Below are 15814 nucleotides of genomic sequence, written 5' to 3'. Positions count from 1 at the left end.
AATTGAAGATGCGATGAAAAAAAAACACAATTACACAGCTGTTTTCCTTGACGTAACGCAGGCGTTCGATAGAGTATGGCACTAAGGCTTACTTCTTAAATTAAGATTTCACTTTCCACAGTATCTAACCGATTTAGTTGACTCTTACCTGAACAACCGCTACTTCAGAATCAAGCAGGGACAATCATATACTACGTTACAGCCGATAAAAACAGGTGTACCCAAAGGAAGTGTCCTGGGTCCACTCTTATAAATTTTATGAACTAGCGGCATGCCTACGCCGCCAAACTGCGCAATCGCCATATTTGCAGATGATACCTGCATCAGAACGCACAGAATGCAATCTTCACTAAATCAAATTGTAGACTGGACACGGAAATGGTACATTACTTTAAACGAGTTGAAGTCTATCCATATCAGTGGTCGGCATTTCATAGCAAAATTTTGCAAACTAACTTCACACGTACGCTTACGCTCTATCGTTTAGTCGTTGTCGAGCCGTCAACGAATTAACATCACGCAAGACTATAGCGCAGAACCAAATATGCCCTGCGAGAAATGAATATGATTCTAGATGCCTTTGGTGCCATGCAATGCCTTTTATGTTCCAAGTCTTTTAAAGATAATAGAGAATATATCCTTAAAAGACATTTTGTTAATTTTCATTATACTATTAATTATTTAGATTAGATGCTTAATTTTAATTCCAATTTCTCACTGGGCTACTTTTTTCCGTGCTCACCAACACAGTGACAGATCCTCTCATGCCGACCACTGATCCATATAAACTTCACTAACGAAAGTGCTACGCACATATTGGAAATGAAGTAATCCCGTATTCCACCTCGGTGAAATATCTTGGTATGACGTTGGATGCAAAGTTGAAGTGGAAGGAGCATATACAAAAAAAAGTTTCAGAACTAAAACTAAAACACCACAAAATAAACTGGTTGATCGGCAAGAAATCACCCTTAACAACATCAAATAAACTACACTGTGGAACATTTTGGGATTATTGTCTGGGGTGTGAGAAATTATCAGGGTGATGGTACTAGGTCAGTATAGTAAAACCCTCAAAGGGTTTGGCGTTCGTATGTGTCAGTTTTTTTTATGACCTTTTAAATTTTTTCCTTATCTTGATGTTTTTTCGCGAACCACTTGTCCGATTTTGATGAAACAAATTTAGAAAAATTAAGAATTACAATTTCTATTTGTTTTTATTCAAAAAAGTGTCATTTATCGCCTTTTTTATAAATTTTCCCCAATAACTCCAGACTTCTGGCCATAAACTACTAAAAAAATAAAGTAAACATTTTTATAACTTTTTATTTTTATTTTATTTATTTATTTTTATTTATTTTAATAAATATTGCCTAAAAAAAAGGTTGCGAAATCATGTAAACAGTGAAGCCCGACAACTAGGAGAGACTAGAAATAGCAGGCGCAGACTGAAAGTTTAAGATTAAAAAAGAAAAGCTTGTTATCCGTATTACAGCTTTTATTGTTTTACTTCATACATTGAGAAAAATATTGCTTGTTAGTTTAAAATTTTATCACTAATTGCAATTTCAATGAAATGTAAAACCATCATTTATTACGTTTCAATAAAAAATAATAATAATCTACAAACTCGTCCTCCCGATTCAACCAAGTTTAGGTTAGGTTAGATGGCTGATCAAAGATCACACGTAGACTAATAATTAATCCTTTGTGATGCCATTGAAAAGGAACTCCCGTGTTCGGACTTACAGATTGGCGAAGCGCTTTGTAGCCAACACATAGTTACACAGACGCTTAACTTAAACACCCGCCAGTTCGGTGCGATGTCCAAAGATATGCGCCCCCAAGTGTCTAAGTCTTGACCTCCCAAAAGCGGGACAGTCAAGCAGGAAGTGCTGGTTTGTTTCTACCGCATCTTCTTCCAAACAGCTTCTACAGTCGGCATCCGGTAAGATACTCATTCTTACCGCGTGTAAGCCAATAGGACAGTGACCTGTTAAATGACCCACTTAAAATGAGAGGTTAGCCTTACTGAGGGCTAAGAGATCATCCATCCGTGAACAAGCTTGCTGCCCCCCTCCTCCAACGGTTTCTTCCCACCCACATCTCCCTCGTCGATATATGGGCAGAGAAGGAGCCGCCAGAGTTCGGTATGGCGACTCCATGATCCAGATGATCTGGTAGCAGTGAGGATATCCGAATGTCCAGATACGCCTTTCTTTAAGAATCCAGATCCTCTGAGTCTGATAGCCACCTTCGCGGCTATGCACCTACCGGTAATGTCCACCGGCGTTATGTTCAAAATTGCATTAAGTGCCATGGTTGGGGTAGATCTTAATGCACCACAAATGCTAGTGTTTCTTGGCCAGTGTGGTCTTCCCTAAAGCCCTCCACCACATTAAGAACCCATCGAACAAGATGGGCTTGACTATGGTATCATAGAGCCAAGGGCCACTTTCGGTGAGAGACCCCATATTTTGCCAATAGCTCCTCTACAGCAGTATAAGGCAATAGATGACTTTTTTGCTCTCTCCTCGATATTCAGCTTCCATGAAAGCTTCTTATACAGGGTGAGCCCTAAATATTTCACTGTATTCGCCGGTTGCAGGTGAATACCTCCCATCTGCGGCAACGGTGCCACCGGGATTTTATATTTTCGGCTGACCCACTTTGTTACAACGCTGAGATATCCCTGCGTCAACTCGTACACGGTGCTAAGGAACTTTCCTTTGGCCATAAGGGCTACATCGTCTGCGTTGGCAATCACCCGACTGCCGCGTTCCTCTAGTTTTTTGAGCAATTCGTCAACAACTAGGATCCATAGAAGAAAAGAGAGAACCCCACCTTGTGGTGTTCCCCTACTCACACTTCGCCTCGCACGCGCGCTGCCCCATTCTGTTTCGATCACTCCGTCGCACAGAAGACTGAGAATGAGGTACTTGAGGTTCGATTCAACCCCAAGACCGTCAAGAGCAGTTACTGCTGACTCAGGCAGGACATTGTTGAAAGCTCCCTCGATTTCAAGGAAGGTACCAACAGCGAAATCCTTGGCTTGAATGCCTTCCTTGAGCCATGACACGATAGTATGCAAGACAGTATCCACTGACCTGCCCTTGCGATAAGCATGTTGTGCTCTTGACAAATAGTCTCTCAGAATGCGCTTCCTTATATACCAGTCCATCAGTCTCTCAAGAGTCTTTAACAAGAAGGAGGAGAGGCTGATTGGCCTGAAATCCTTGGCCGTGACATAGGAGCCCCTGCCAGCCTTCGGGATGAACGTAACCTTGACTCGTCTCCAGGCCCCGGGATATAACCTAATCTGATGCAGTTCGCATAGTTAGGTGACAACCAGCTGCATGACACCTTAATATCCTGTTGCAGCTGCGCTGGTATGATGCCGTCTGGTCCCGGGGACTTGAATGGTTTGAACGAGTTAATCGCCCACGTCAAATGTCGCTCATCCAGAATGCCGAAAAAGGCCGCACAATAGCCATGCACCCCGAGAGATCCCCTCTCAGAGGATATGTTGCTCGGGTAGTGAGCGTCGAGAAGCGTCTGAAGTGTTTCTTCACTGCTGAGGGCCCACTTCCCATTTGCCTCCTTGAGATACCCCAGCGACACTAGGGTTTTTGCGAGAATACGCCTGAATCTAGAAGACTCGTGACAGCCTTCCACTTTTTCACAGAAGCATTTCCACGAGGTCCTCTTAGCCTTTCTTAACTCGGACTTATATATTGAAAGTCCTACTTTATACAAAGCCCAGTCATCAGATAACCCACTTCTGCGGGCCTTGTTGAATAAGCGTCAACATGACGCCCTGACATCTGAGAGCTCCGTAGTCCACCACAGAGGTTTCCCTTTGCCCTTTGGTGATTTCAGTGGACAGGACGTGTTCCCAGCGCAGCAATGCACGCCGAGGTAAAGATTTCAACCCACTCCTCCACCCCCGGTGCGCGTGGGAGAGTTTGCCGAAGCCTTCTGCGGTAACCTTCCCAATCTGTGTTCCTAAGGTTTCTAAAAGCATTCCTATTCGGACCTTCTCGGACTAGACTAAACTCGATGTACCTGTGATCTGAAAAGGAGTGATCGTCGAGAACCCTCCAGTGCGAGATCAGCGGGGCCATCCCTTGTGAGGTTAGGGTGAGGTCGAGAACCTCCTCCCTACCTACGGTCACAAAAGTAGGAGAGTTTCCTCTATTACAAATGCGAAGATTTTCGCTAATAATGAAATCAAAAAGCGACTCACCTTTATTGTTAGTAACCGAGCTTCCCCAGATCTGGTGTCGCGAGTTAGCGTCGGAACCGATGATGACGCCAGTGCCAGTCTTAGACGCTTCGGCTAAGGTCCCCCTCAGCAGTAAGGGAGGTGGCTCCACCACATCATCGTGTGGCAAGTACGCGGAGATAAGCCAGAAATCTTCGGTGTCACACTCCAGTTTCGCTGTCACTACGTCAGCGCTGAAATTAGGTAAAGGAAGTACCGTCAATTCGTTCCCTACCAGCATACAGGCTCTGTTCCTACCTGCATCCTTGGCCGTTCCTGGATCAGGACGACATCAGCTCCGTCTTGCTCCAGACGGAGCAATAGATTGGCGGAGGCCGCCGTCGCATGCTGAAGGTTAATCTGGAGGAATTTCATCCTTCAGACTTTCCTCCAGGAGCGCTATTTCAGCGCCCAAGTCGTGATCTGCCCGCACCTGATCGAACAGTTGTTCGAGGCTGAAGACAGAGTCGCCAATCGACGAACCGCACTCAGTACTCGCCACATCCGAGAGATTCGGATCGACTTCCACGATCATTTGACCGTCAGCGCCCTCTGTCGGATCGATTTCCATGGTCGTTTGACCGTCAGCACCCTTTGTCATATCCACAACCGCCGCAGCTTGGGCGCCATCAGCTCTGGCTTTCAGCACTACCATTTCAAAACCATAGCTAATGACTGCCTTTTTTTGAGCTGAGAGGACCGATGGATTCCGTGTTTAGCATTATCACCGCTTGCCGATACGGTTCATCGGTTCTCTCCAGCCTTAAGACTCTCCAGTTCTGCGTTGGAAGTGAGGGATTGCAATATCTGAGGATTTCCTTAATCTCACTCGGAGTGGAAGGTTCGGCCGGCAGCCAAACGCGGGCCCTAGGACGAAAAGGAAGATCCTCTTTGGCCACGGCCTCCAGTCTGGCTCCCTTCCAAACTTCCCCCACCTGAGAGACTGCATTTGTATATATTAGATGGCCGATCTCTCGTCAGCACAACTTGTGAGCTTGTGCAGCCCTTGGTGCCAATCGGCACTCACACATTTCGGGGGTGGCTCCGGGTTTTCCTTGACCACCCTCAGGAAGACTGACGAGATAGCCGCCGCTACCCTCTTCCATTCATCATGGGAGATGTTACCGTCCTCCCTACTGCAGTCGAGCACCCCAAGTACTATAGGCTCAGCGCCTTTAGCGATTTCGCTAAAGGCTAGCGCCTTTCCCGTTCGCGGTTTCTTAACAAGGGAGGTTTCTCCCTCGCGCGAACTCTGCCGCTTGACCGCCAGTTCTGTCCTGCTAGTTTCCGGTCCTACCAAGGAAAATGTGTGCAAAGTTTTATGACAATATATCGATTTTTATTCAAGATACAGCTTGCACAGACGGACGGTCGAACAGACAGACATTCGGATTTCAACTGGTCTCATCATCCTGATCATTTATATATACTTACATATTCATACATTTGTATATACCTTAAAATATTATATACTGTAGCTACATACTGTTGTTGCTATTCGCTGGGATTGTTTTTTTACGTGGCGGGTCCCAAACCCAGCGCACAACCCTATGTAGGGGATATTTCGCCTTCTCACGTTAGCTCGCCTTCAAACGGATGTTCTTGGCTACCCAGAGGATACTTGGTCAAAGACCGGAAGTCGTGAGCTGCTTGAGTCATATGTAAAAGAATCGTTTCTGGCCACTCCCAAGTGAATGGCGATCAGAGAACTTTCCTCACTTGCGTGAACTTCTACATATGACTCCATCCTCCCTTGCGTGAACTTCTACATATGACTCCATCCTCCTTGTTGACTCGGCTATAATCGCGTAAGCGGTGTCTACGCCAGTAAAGAAGAAGAAGAGCTACATACTGTTAAAAATGTATAAGTAATGTATGTTTGTATGTAATATAAAAACTCATTGTGATAATTCGGGTGGTGGAGCACGGTGCTCGCTCGTTCCGTTGATGTGGTTGGCCGTGGGGAAACGGCCGGCGCAAATGTATCCACAAATATTAAATAAAAAACCAAAAGTTTCATATAATACAAATATTTAATTATAAACAAATTGGAACCACACTTACCACGTCTGTATCGCTAGGATGTCGCAAAAGGAGAGAGCGCGCAACTTTTTAGTTAGAGTTTAGTTGCGCGCGAATTAAACATCGAAAAAACTTCGAAAAAGAGGGGAAGAAAAGATTGCTCTGCCGATACAGACGTGGCAAAAGAAATTGGGCGGGGGCGGCGTCAACATTCTCCCCGCCTTGCAGTATTACTGCAAATGCAGTTTACAATAAATTACTTAAAACTAACTTAACTAAATGGCTCCTGCACTTCCTCTTTCACGTCTTCTTTGCAGATGGGGTGGCCGACGAGACGAATCGAGTCTGGTACGGTCCGGGCAATGTCGCTGAGACGAATCGAGTCTCAGTCGATCATTGCCATGCCGCCAATCCGAAAGGAAGTTACCAGCATGCCGAAGTCGGCGAGACGACTCGAGTCTGGCTCGATCTTGGGCATGTGGTATGCGGGAGAGACGTCGTTGGTCAGTGCTTTGAGTGACTGCTGACGTCCGTTGACACGATTGTTGTTGTTGCTGTGTGGTTTGTGTCAACGCGTGCGCCATTGCTGCAGGTTGCTGCTGCTGTGTTGTTGTTGCTGCTTGTGATGTGTTCGTTGTGTGGTGTGTGGCTGTCGACTGCGTTGCTTGTCTGTTGCTGCGCGCAGCATGTTGATTTACTGTTGTTGTTGTGGCCGCCGCATGTTGGTATTGTGTAGACGGCTGTTGTGACGTCACGCACGTTGCTGATTGGTCTTCTTGCTGCGATTGCGACGGCGGCGCCTGCTGTTGCTGGTGATAATAGGCTGTTTGCAGTTGATAACGCTGCTCGTATTGTTGTTGTAGCTGTAGCAGCATCTGCTGGTGTGATGGTGGATAGTGCGCTGTTGCTGTTGGGGCCGCCACAGCTGATGATGGCGGCAACGATTGTGATGGGGGTGGTAGTGGTGGCGTTGCTGCGTCAGCATGTCGGTGCGTTGCAGCTGTGACAGCCGTTGCTGCCACCGTTTCAGCGGCGCCCGTGTAATAAGCGAAATTGTTGATATTTGTCGCTTCAGCGCTGCTCGGCGGTGTGCTGCCTACGGATGTTGCGGACAGAGATAGCGCTGCTGCAGGCAGTGTCGGCACACCGACGCTACCATGCGTATCGGTGTGATTCGATGAGCCGGGCGCATCATTTGTTTCGCCATCATCGTTAGTTTGATCCCGTTGTAGCTGGTGCTTCTGCTGATGTTGTTTCTGTTGTGTAAATATAAAATTAGTATTATTTACTCTACAAAAATGATTTTGTGTTTGTTGTTGAATTATTGTTGAATTTTGTTTGTGGCCTTTGCCAGTTACCTTGGTTTCTTCGGAGGGAACAGAACCTGTTATAATCCAACCGAACACTGTACGTTGTGCTACGAGGGATCCAGAGATTTTCAATTTTACCACATTTAGAATGATTTTAGGGTAAAGATCAGCTCCAATCAACAAGTCAACCTTTTGACTCGTATGGAAATTATTATCCGCTAAGGGGATATTAGGTAGCCTTTTTAAAATTGAAGAGTTAATTGATCTGGATGGAAGCAGTCCAGTCAATTTTGGCAGTACCAAAGCTTCCGCTTCTAGTTTCAAGCCTTTGTTACGGGGCGAGCCAATTGAGATCGAGCATACCGATTGAACTTGTCCTGATACGGTATTATTCAATCCTGAAACTCGCGCGCTGACCTTTTTAGTTGCCAGATGTAAGCGTTTTTGGAGACTATTGCTTACGAAGGTGGCTTCAGATCCCGAATCAATCAGGGCTCTGACAGTGAAGGTGCTCTCGTTATGACATATGGTCACCATGGCTGTACCTAAGAGCATGTTTCGACTGGTAGGCACATTTGAAATATTGGCCTTAATAGAGGCCACATGAGATTTAGTAGAAATCTCAGTAGTGTCAGATATCTGAGCTATTCCCTCACTCTGATCCCGGTGAATCATAGAGTGATGTCTCTGTTTACATTTATTGCAATTGAACATACTTTTACAATTTTTTACTTCATGTGAGTCTGACAAACAGTTTAGGCAGACGTGGAGTTTTCTGACAGCATTTAACCGTGCGTTAGGCTGCATCTCAATGAACCTTTGACAAGTTTTCAAAATGTGCGATTGAGATGAGCACAGTTTACATCTGGTATTGTTTGTCTTGGCGTGATGGGAATTGATGGGCCTGGATCCAATCCTTGATTGCAAGGTTGGTATCCGACCTTCACCATCAGCCGACTTAATATTGGGTTGAGTACTCAACTCGCCTTTGAGGTTTGATACTCTCTCAAGCGTTTTAACCCGTTTGGTTAGAAACTTGTCTAACTCAACCCATTTTGGGATCTCTGAATCCGAATCCAGAGATTGTTCCCAAAGCGATAGTGTATAGTCCGGGAGTCGGATAGAACACAAATACGTAAATATGGCATCCCAGCTATCTGTATTGATGCCATGTATTTGTAAAGCTGAAATGCAGCTATTAATCTCCCGTTGTAAATTTCTGAGTTCGGTCTCAGATTCTGTTGAGATGTGCGGGAGCTTGAATAATAAATTTAACTGTGTATTGACAAGCACTCGCTTGTTTTCATACCTACACAATAAATTATTCCAAGCCAATGCGAATCCGTCATTCGTCAGTGGCGCTTTCGAAACAATAGCTTTCGCTTCACCTCGCGTTTTTTGGTTCAGATGGAATAACTTTTCTACCGGAGATAGCCTTGGGTTATTCCCATATATAGCGGCAAATAGATCCCTAAAAGAGGGCCATTGTAAAACATCGCCATGAAATATTTCGGTATCACATGGCGGTAGATTGATGGTATACCTCACGGGTTCTACAGTTTGTTGTAACCGTTCAGGTTGAATAACTGTCGAATTTGAAGTAGGGCTTTGGTTGAACGCCGTGAGGTTGTGCATGTGTTCGCCCATCAAGGCCGCGCAACACACATAAGCGTAGTAACAGCTTGTATTTATATTTAAGTTTAATGTCGTCAATTGATCTTGTGTCAGAAGGATCCACTTTTGTTAAACACAACTTGTATTCTGACTTTACCTCTGCCCACAGAGATTTCAGTTCAGCTTGTTGAACTTCGAGAGAGTAGGCACTTTGATTGTTTGCTGTTGGAGTAAAAGACTCCTCAAACTCCAGTAGAGCGTCTGCAGCTGTGGTAAAGGCTCTAATTGATTCCATTGTTTTCAAAAATTTAAACGGAACTGCAAAAATGTTGCACAAAATCGGATCTAAAACTTGAAATTGAAATTTAAAAATATTTGCAAATATGTTGCAAAAGTTCAAAAGTTATAAAACCAATCACGGACAGACTCTAAATTAGTAGTGCGTTGTTTCTTAGTGAAGCGTGAATATTCGAAAGCACAAAAAAAATTAATCAATTTAGTAAACTATTTTCTCAAAGTATTTTTCCCAATTTTAATTTGAATGTGCTTGCTGGGTAATCGCCCCAATGCACTTGCACGTCTAGTCCTTGACTATGTACACCAACAAAATTGATTTGTGCTTAATTACTTTATTAAAATCCAAATATGTATAAATACAGATAAAAATTAACAAGCACTTATTTGATTTACTATATCCACTATTCACTTTCACTTTTATCACTGGGTTACTTTCGAACCATTTCGATTTCACCACTACACCTTTTTGTTTGTTTGGATGGCTGCTGTGCTGCCTGGCCTTTGCTGCTTTTCCTATGCTGCTGAGTTGAGCGACTAGACTCAAATTAACTATAAGAAAAACCAAAAACCCGAGAGAGATTTTTTGACGCTCCAGACGATTTTGTGCGTCCAAGAAATTTATAATTCTTTCTCGAATAACAGAGAGTGCGTTTTTTTTTGCAAAGTGAAATAAGTGCATTTGCCAGGTGTATTTGTTGTTGTACTTAAATGAAGTACAATACTACCTGCAATCTTGTGCGTTTATTTTGTGGGTAGAGTGCCAAAAATAAGTTTTGGTCTCCACTTCACACAGCACAATGGTTTTTGTACATGCACAAATTAACCAATATATTGCCTTTAGCTTGCAGAGCCCAAATCCAAAATATGTTTGGTTGTAACTTGCGAGTTGCTAAAGCGGGCAAATTATGCACTTTCACTTTAATAAAAAATCGACTTGTTACCTGTTATCCGGCTCGAAGGACCAATGACAATTCGGGTGGTGGAGCACGGTGCTCGCTCGTTCCGTTGATGTGGTTGGCCGTGGGGAAACGGTCGGCGCAAATGTATCCACAAATATTAAATAAAAAACCAAAAGTTTCATATAATACAAATATTTAATTATAAACAAATTGGAACCACACTTACCACGTCTGTATCGCTAGGATGTCGCAAAAGGAGAGAGCGCGCAACTTTTTAGTTAGAGTTTAGTTGCGCGCGAATTAAACATCGAAAAAACTTCGAAAAAGAGGGAAAGAAAAGATTGCTCTGCCGATACAGACGTGGCAAAAGAAATTGGGCGGGGGCGGCGTCAACACATTGGAAACACCTTAATATTAATTTTTCGAAAAAATAGTGAAAATCTATATAAATAAAAATGAATCGCCAAAATGTATGTACGCTCATAACTTTCATACGACTGAACCAAATTTGATAATTCTTTTTTTAAAATGTTCGTTGAGGTTCAGGGATGGTTTCGGCGGAGAAAAAAATTCGAATAATTGCCGGATAATCCCTAAAAACAGCCCTTCCCTTTTTCTCATACAAACGAATAAATGTTTGTTCGTTAGTAACGCTAAGAGAACGGCTGAACCAATATTGGTGAAATTTTAAGAGGTTGTTCGTTGTGGATCGTGAAAGGTTTGGAAATAAAAAACTTGCATGTCTCTCATGAGGAAAAGTCGGAAAATTGAACAATTCCAAAAAGTAAATTTTTTCCATATAAATTTTTTTATTCAATTTTTTTGTTTGGTTTTTCAATTATTTGAATCGTTCAAATTTGTCGTTTGGTTCAAAAATTTTTGAAAATTATTCGGTGAAAATGTGTGTTGCACATAAAGTGATCAATTACAAATTGAAATTTGTCACGATGCCATGAAGAGGTCGCGCTAATATCGGTCGGCGTTCTTTTTGGCATCAACATACATTAGCAGCCCAAGGCACATGAACGAGTACTCCAAGGATGCGATGACATACGTGCGGTATTATCAATCAGAAAGCGATTGTCACGATGTCACAGCAAGACTTTTCAAGCAACAGCTTCGATGGACATTATCTTGAAGCAACGTATATACGGTGCTGTTAGATGCTACATGTACTCTGTTGACTGGCAAAAGAGAGGTTTGCCGCACGCACACATTCTTCTTTGGATGTTGGAAGGTGGTTACACCAGATCAAATTGATGAAATCATTCAATCATGCGGCAATTCCTGATGCAAAGAAAGATCCAGTATTATACGAAGTGATGAAAACCAATATTGTTCATGGACCTTGCGGACACCAAAATCCCCCTGCGGTTTGTATGTTTGTCAATAAATGCACGAAACAGTATCCACGTACTTTTCTTTCGGAAACACAAACTTGAAATGATGGATATCCACTCTATCGGCGTCGCTCACCAGACGACAATGGCATAACATTTAACATTCGTACCATATTCGCCACTGTTGCAGTTTGGTGTAATCGATAAAATACGTTTGTAAGTACGTCACCAAAGGAAGCAACATGGCGGTTATTGGTCTTGAACGATACGGTTGCTACGTGAACTGCACTAAAGCGCTTTGTGGGATATTTACTTTTGCAATTCATGAACGTTTTCCGACTGTTGTGCGTCTCGCAGTTAATTTGGAGAAACATCGCCAGCAACAAAATTAACATTGACGAGTTTTTTCTCAACTTTCGTAATGAGTTTGTGAGAACATTGCTCTATTCGAAAATACCTTGATATTACACATGGAATGCATCGTCGAATAGTTACGCAGAAAGCAAGGCCAACCAGTAGATTGACTTCCTGGTGTCTTATCAACTAATGCATTAGGACGAATTTACACAATCCACCCGAAAAACGACGATTGTTTCTACCTTCGGTTGCTATTGATTAATGTACGCGGTTCAACTTTATTTGAGTCATTGCGTACTGTGAATGGTTCGATGTGTGCAAGTTTAGGAGAAGTAAGCCAGAAAATACAATTGTTGGAACACGTTAATCACTGGAATGAAAATGAAGTTCGCAGACTTTTCGATATAAACATCGACATTGCGAAATTGGAAATGGTACAATTTCGGTTGATACTTCCGGTGGTTCGATATCAATTCCGTCTTCCTTTTATCAATTCACGAAAGATGAACTCATAACAAAATGTTAGCTGCCAAAAATACCGATGTTGTTGACTTCAACTGGAAGATTCAAAGTCAAATTCCGGGACCCTTGCGCTCATACAAATCGATCGATCGTTTGACAATGAAGATGACGCCGTGAATTATCCGCCGTGCCAACGCATCATTTGAGTCTCAAAGTAGGATGCGTCGTTATTAAGTTTCGCGATCTTCATGCGCCGAAAGTGTGTAATGGAACTCGACTGATTGTGACGCACCTATCGAATACAAGGGGACAGAATGCTTGATCCTACGAATTCCTTTGAGTTCTAACGATTTGCCATTTCAGTTCAAACGTATTCCGTTTCCAGTGAGAATGAATTTGAGATGACAGTCAACAGGACCTAAAGATAATCGCATAGTGTGAGGCATCAATTTGGAAATGCTATGTCTTTCACACGGCCGTAGCGTGCTCACGAGTTGGAAAACCATCTTTTCTGGAACAGAAACCGAAAAATGTTGTTTATAAAGCTGCGTTACATTGAAAAAAAAATTAAATGATAAATTTAACTCTCTTTTCATTTCAAACTACATAATTTCACGCAGGACAACGGCTGCGGGGTCAGCTAGTCTATATATATAAAAATCAATGCCACTTTCTTTGTAATTTCATCTCTCATAAACGGCTGAACCGAATTTGTTGAAACCTTGCATACATACATATTCGTCTTAGTTCAAGGATGGTTTATAGCCATACATTGTCATTTCTAACAGTTCGGCTAAAAAGATAAATAAAATAAATTTATAAATTTAGGTATAAAATTCATAAAATTTATGTACACCACACCTTCTACCTTACCTTTTTTTCTATGATTGGATCTGATTGTATCTTTTTTTCTATGATCGGATCAATAATGGATAATGTACAAATGTACAAATATTTCGATATAAATTGTTGATAATCAGTCTATTATCAATAAGCAATATATCTTCTTCTTATATATAAAAATGAAACGTTTTCGTTGCCACGGCATCACGCGTGAATGGCTGAACCGATTTGGCTGATTTTTTTTGTTGTATTTGTTATTATTAGGAGAAGGTTCTTATGCAAGAAAATATTACGAAAGTTGCCGGAAAACCCCTAAAAACAGCCCTTTTCTTTTTCCCATACATATATGTACATGTTCATATGTATGTACATATCGCTCATTTGCTGCAAGACCGGCATAAATCAAAAAACGTGATTTTTGAGTTAATGCTGCAGAATTGTTCGTTATATCATACTTCATGTTGAGTGAAAAATTCACATGAATACCTCTTATATGCTCCGCTTGAGAAGAGGTGTAAGGTTGGAGTCACCGTGTAAGGTTATAGTCAGTTGAAAACTTTAAACGCGTTTTCTGAAGAATCGATTTTTTTGACTTATGCCGGTCTTGCAGCAAATGAGCGATATGTAAGTAAAAATGACTGTTTGTTTGTTAGTAACGCTAACGCTCGAGAACGGCGGAACCAATTTTCATGAAATCAGAAGTTGTTCGCTGTGGATCTGGAAAGGGTTAGATATAAAAAAAAACCATATACTTTTCATAAGGAAAAGTCGAAAAATTGGAAATTTCCAAAAAGTGACTTTTCATACAATTCTTTTTTGTTTTGTTTTTCAATATTTTGATTTGTAAAATTTTTGAATCGTTCAATTTCGGTCGCTTGCTTTTTTATTTCGGCTATTTAAAAGAATAATTATTGAAAATTATTCAGTGAAAACTTTATGTCTGTTTCAAACGAAGTGATCATATAAGAAATTATTTTAAAGAAAATGCCGGCACGTACAAAATCAAACATAGGTCGACGTACTCGAAATGCTCGGGGCGTGTTGTCACAAAGAGTATCACAAAGTGCAGTGCGACGTCCACGAAATAGATTTGAAGAAGCTCATCATGCAAGAAATCCAGCAAGACCTACGCGAATACGACGTCGTGTTTTGGAAGATATGTTTCGTGCTGCATTTGATTACGACCTTTCAATCGACTATGATGTACATGGATATATTAGAATGATGGATGTTATATGCCCACATTGTGAAGCGGCTAAATTCTCAGATGAAACGGCTGGAATGTGTTCCGCTAACGGGAAAGTAAAATTGCCGGAATTTGAACCATTACAATCATTAATTTTTGAGACATCACCAGAATCGAAACATTTTTTAAATCATATACAAGAGTACAATTCGTCTTTTCAAATGACTTCTTTCGGCGCTACAAAAATTATAAGAGATCAATTTATGCCGACATTTAAGGTGATTGCATGGAATATTTGATGGTTTTTTCAATGAATAGGGAAAAAATTATTCCTGTAACATTGCATACATATTACAGATCCAAGGTCAAATTTATCACCTAGCGGGTTCATTGTTACCGCTCCCCGACGCTAACCATCAATTTTTACAAATATATTTCATCGGAGATAAAAATCGTGAATTAAATCAACGCTGCACAATTTGTTCTCACACAAAAAGAGAAATTCTTTGCGAACTACAAGATTTTTTTCATCAGCACGATGAATTAGTCCAATTGTTCAAAACTGCTATGGATCGGTTGCCATCTGATAATCACAGAATCGTTATAAGAGCCGATAAAACTCCAACTGGAGAGCAATCAAGAAGATTCAATGCACCAACCATTGATGAAGTGACCATTGTGATTGTTGGCGATCAGTTTCAATCTCGAGATATTATTCTTCACCGTAGAAATGAACAATTACAACGTGTTTCGGAGCTTCATCGTTGTTACGATGCATTACAGTATCCTATATTGCACTGGAATGGCCATGATGGATACCATATAAATATCCCAATGATTAATCCAAGCACAGGTACATAATATATATCGTGCTCATAAATATTTCGTTTAAATAAAAGATTTCGATTTTGAATTGAAAACTTCTAAATACGTTTTGAAACGTATTTTTTACAGAACTTGATGCTCAAAAGAAGGTCAGCGCCATAAATTATTATTCATACATATTAATGATTCGCGAAGGAAGTTCAAATTACATTTTGAGATGTGGAAAACTGTTTCATCAATACATTGTGGACATGTATGCGAAAATTGAGACTGAACGTCTCAATTACATCCGGTTCAAAGTAAATTGCGATCAGAAGAATACATACATTTGCGTGATGCAATAACAAATGATTCGAACTTGAATGATATTGGACGTCTGACGATATTACCAGCAT

At 41.6% G+C, this 15814-nt stretch overlaps 1 protein-coding gene across 1 annotated transcript; it reads right to left on the bottom strand.

Moving 5' to 3' along the window:
• Positions 1-2633: 2633 nt before the first annotated feature.
• Positions 2634-11528, bottom strand: LOC125779271 (uncharacterized). The gene is made up of 2 exons (XM_049460365.1): positions 7645-11528; positions 2634-7542 (listed from the first exon to the last, which is right to left on the bottom strand). The coding sequence occupies exons 1-2, from the start codon at positions 9241-9243 to the stop codon at positions 6562-6564; spliced, it is 2580 nt and encodes an 859-aa protein (XP_049316322.1). The 5' UTR covers positions 9244-11528; the 3' UTR covers positions 2634-6561.
• Positions 11529-15814: the final 4286 nt, after the last annotated feature.

This window comes from Bactrocera dorsalis, chromosome 6, assembly GCF_023373825.1.
Source record: "Bactrocera dorsalis isolate Fly_Bdor chromosome 6, ASM2337382v1, whole genome shotgun sequence".
NCBI lineage: Eukaryota > Metazoa > Arthropoda > Insecta > Diptera > Tephritidae > Bactrocera > Bactrocera dorsalis.
This window is presented reverse-complemented; position numbering and strand designations above follow the sequence as displayed.

Coding starts and splice junctions, on each gene's coding strand:
- LOC125779271 (XM_049460365.1), bottom strand. CDS start 9,243: ATGGGCGAACACATGCACAACCTCACGGCGTTCAACCAAAGCCCTACT. Junction 7,543..7,644: donor TTCCCTCCGAAGAAACCAAG/GTAACTGGCAAA, acceptor TTTACACAACAG/AAACAACATCAGCAGAAGCA.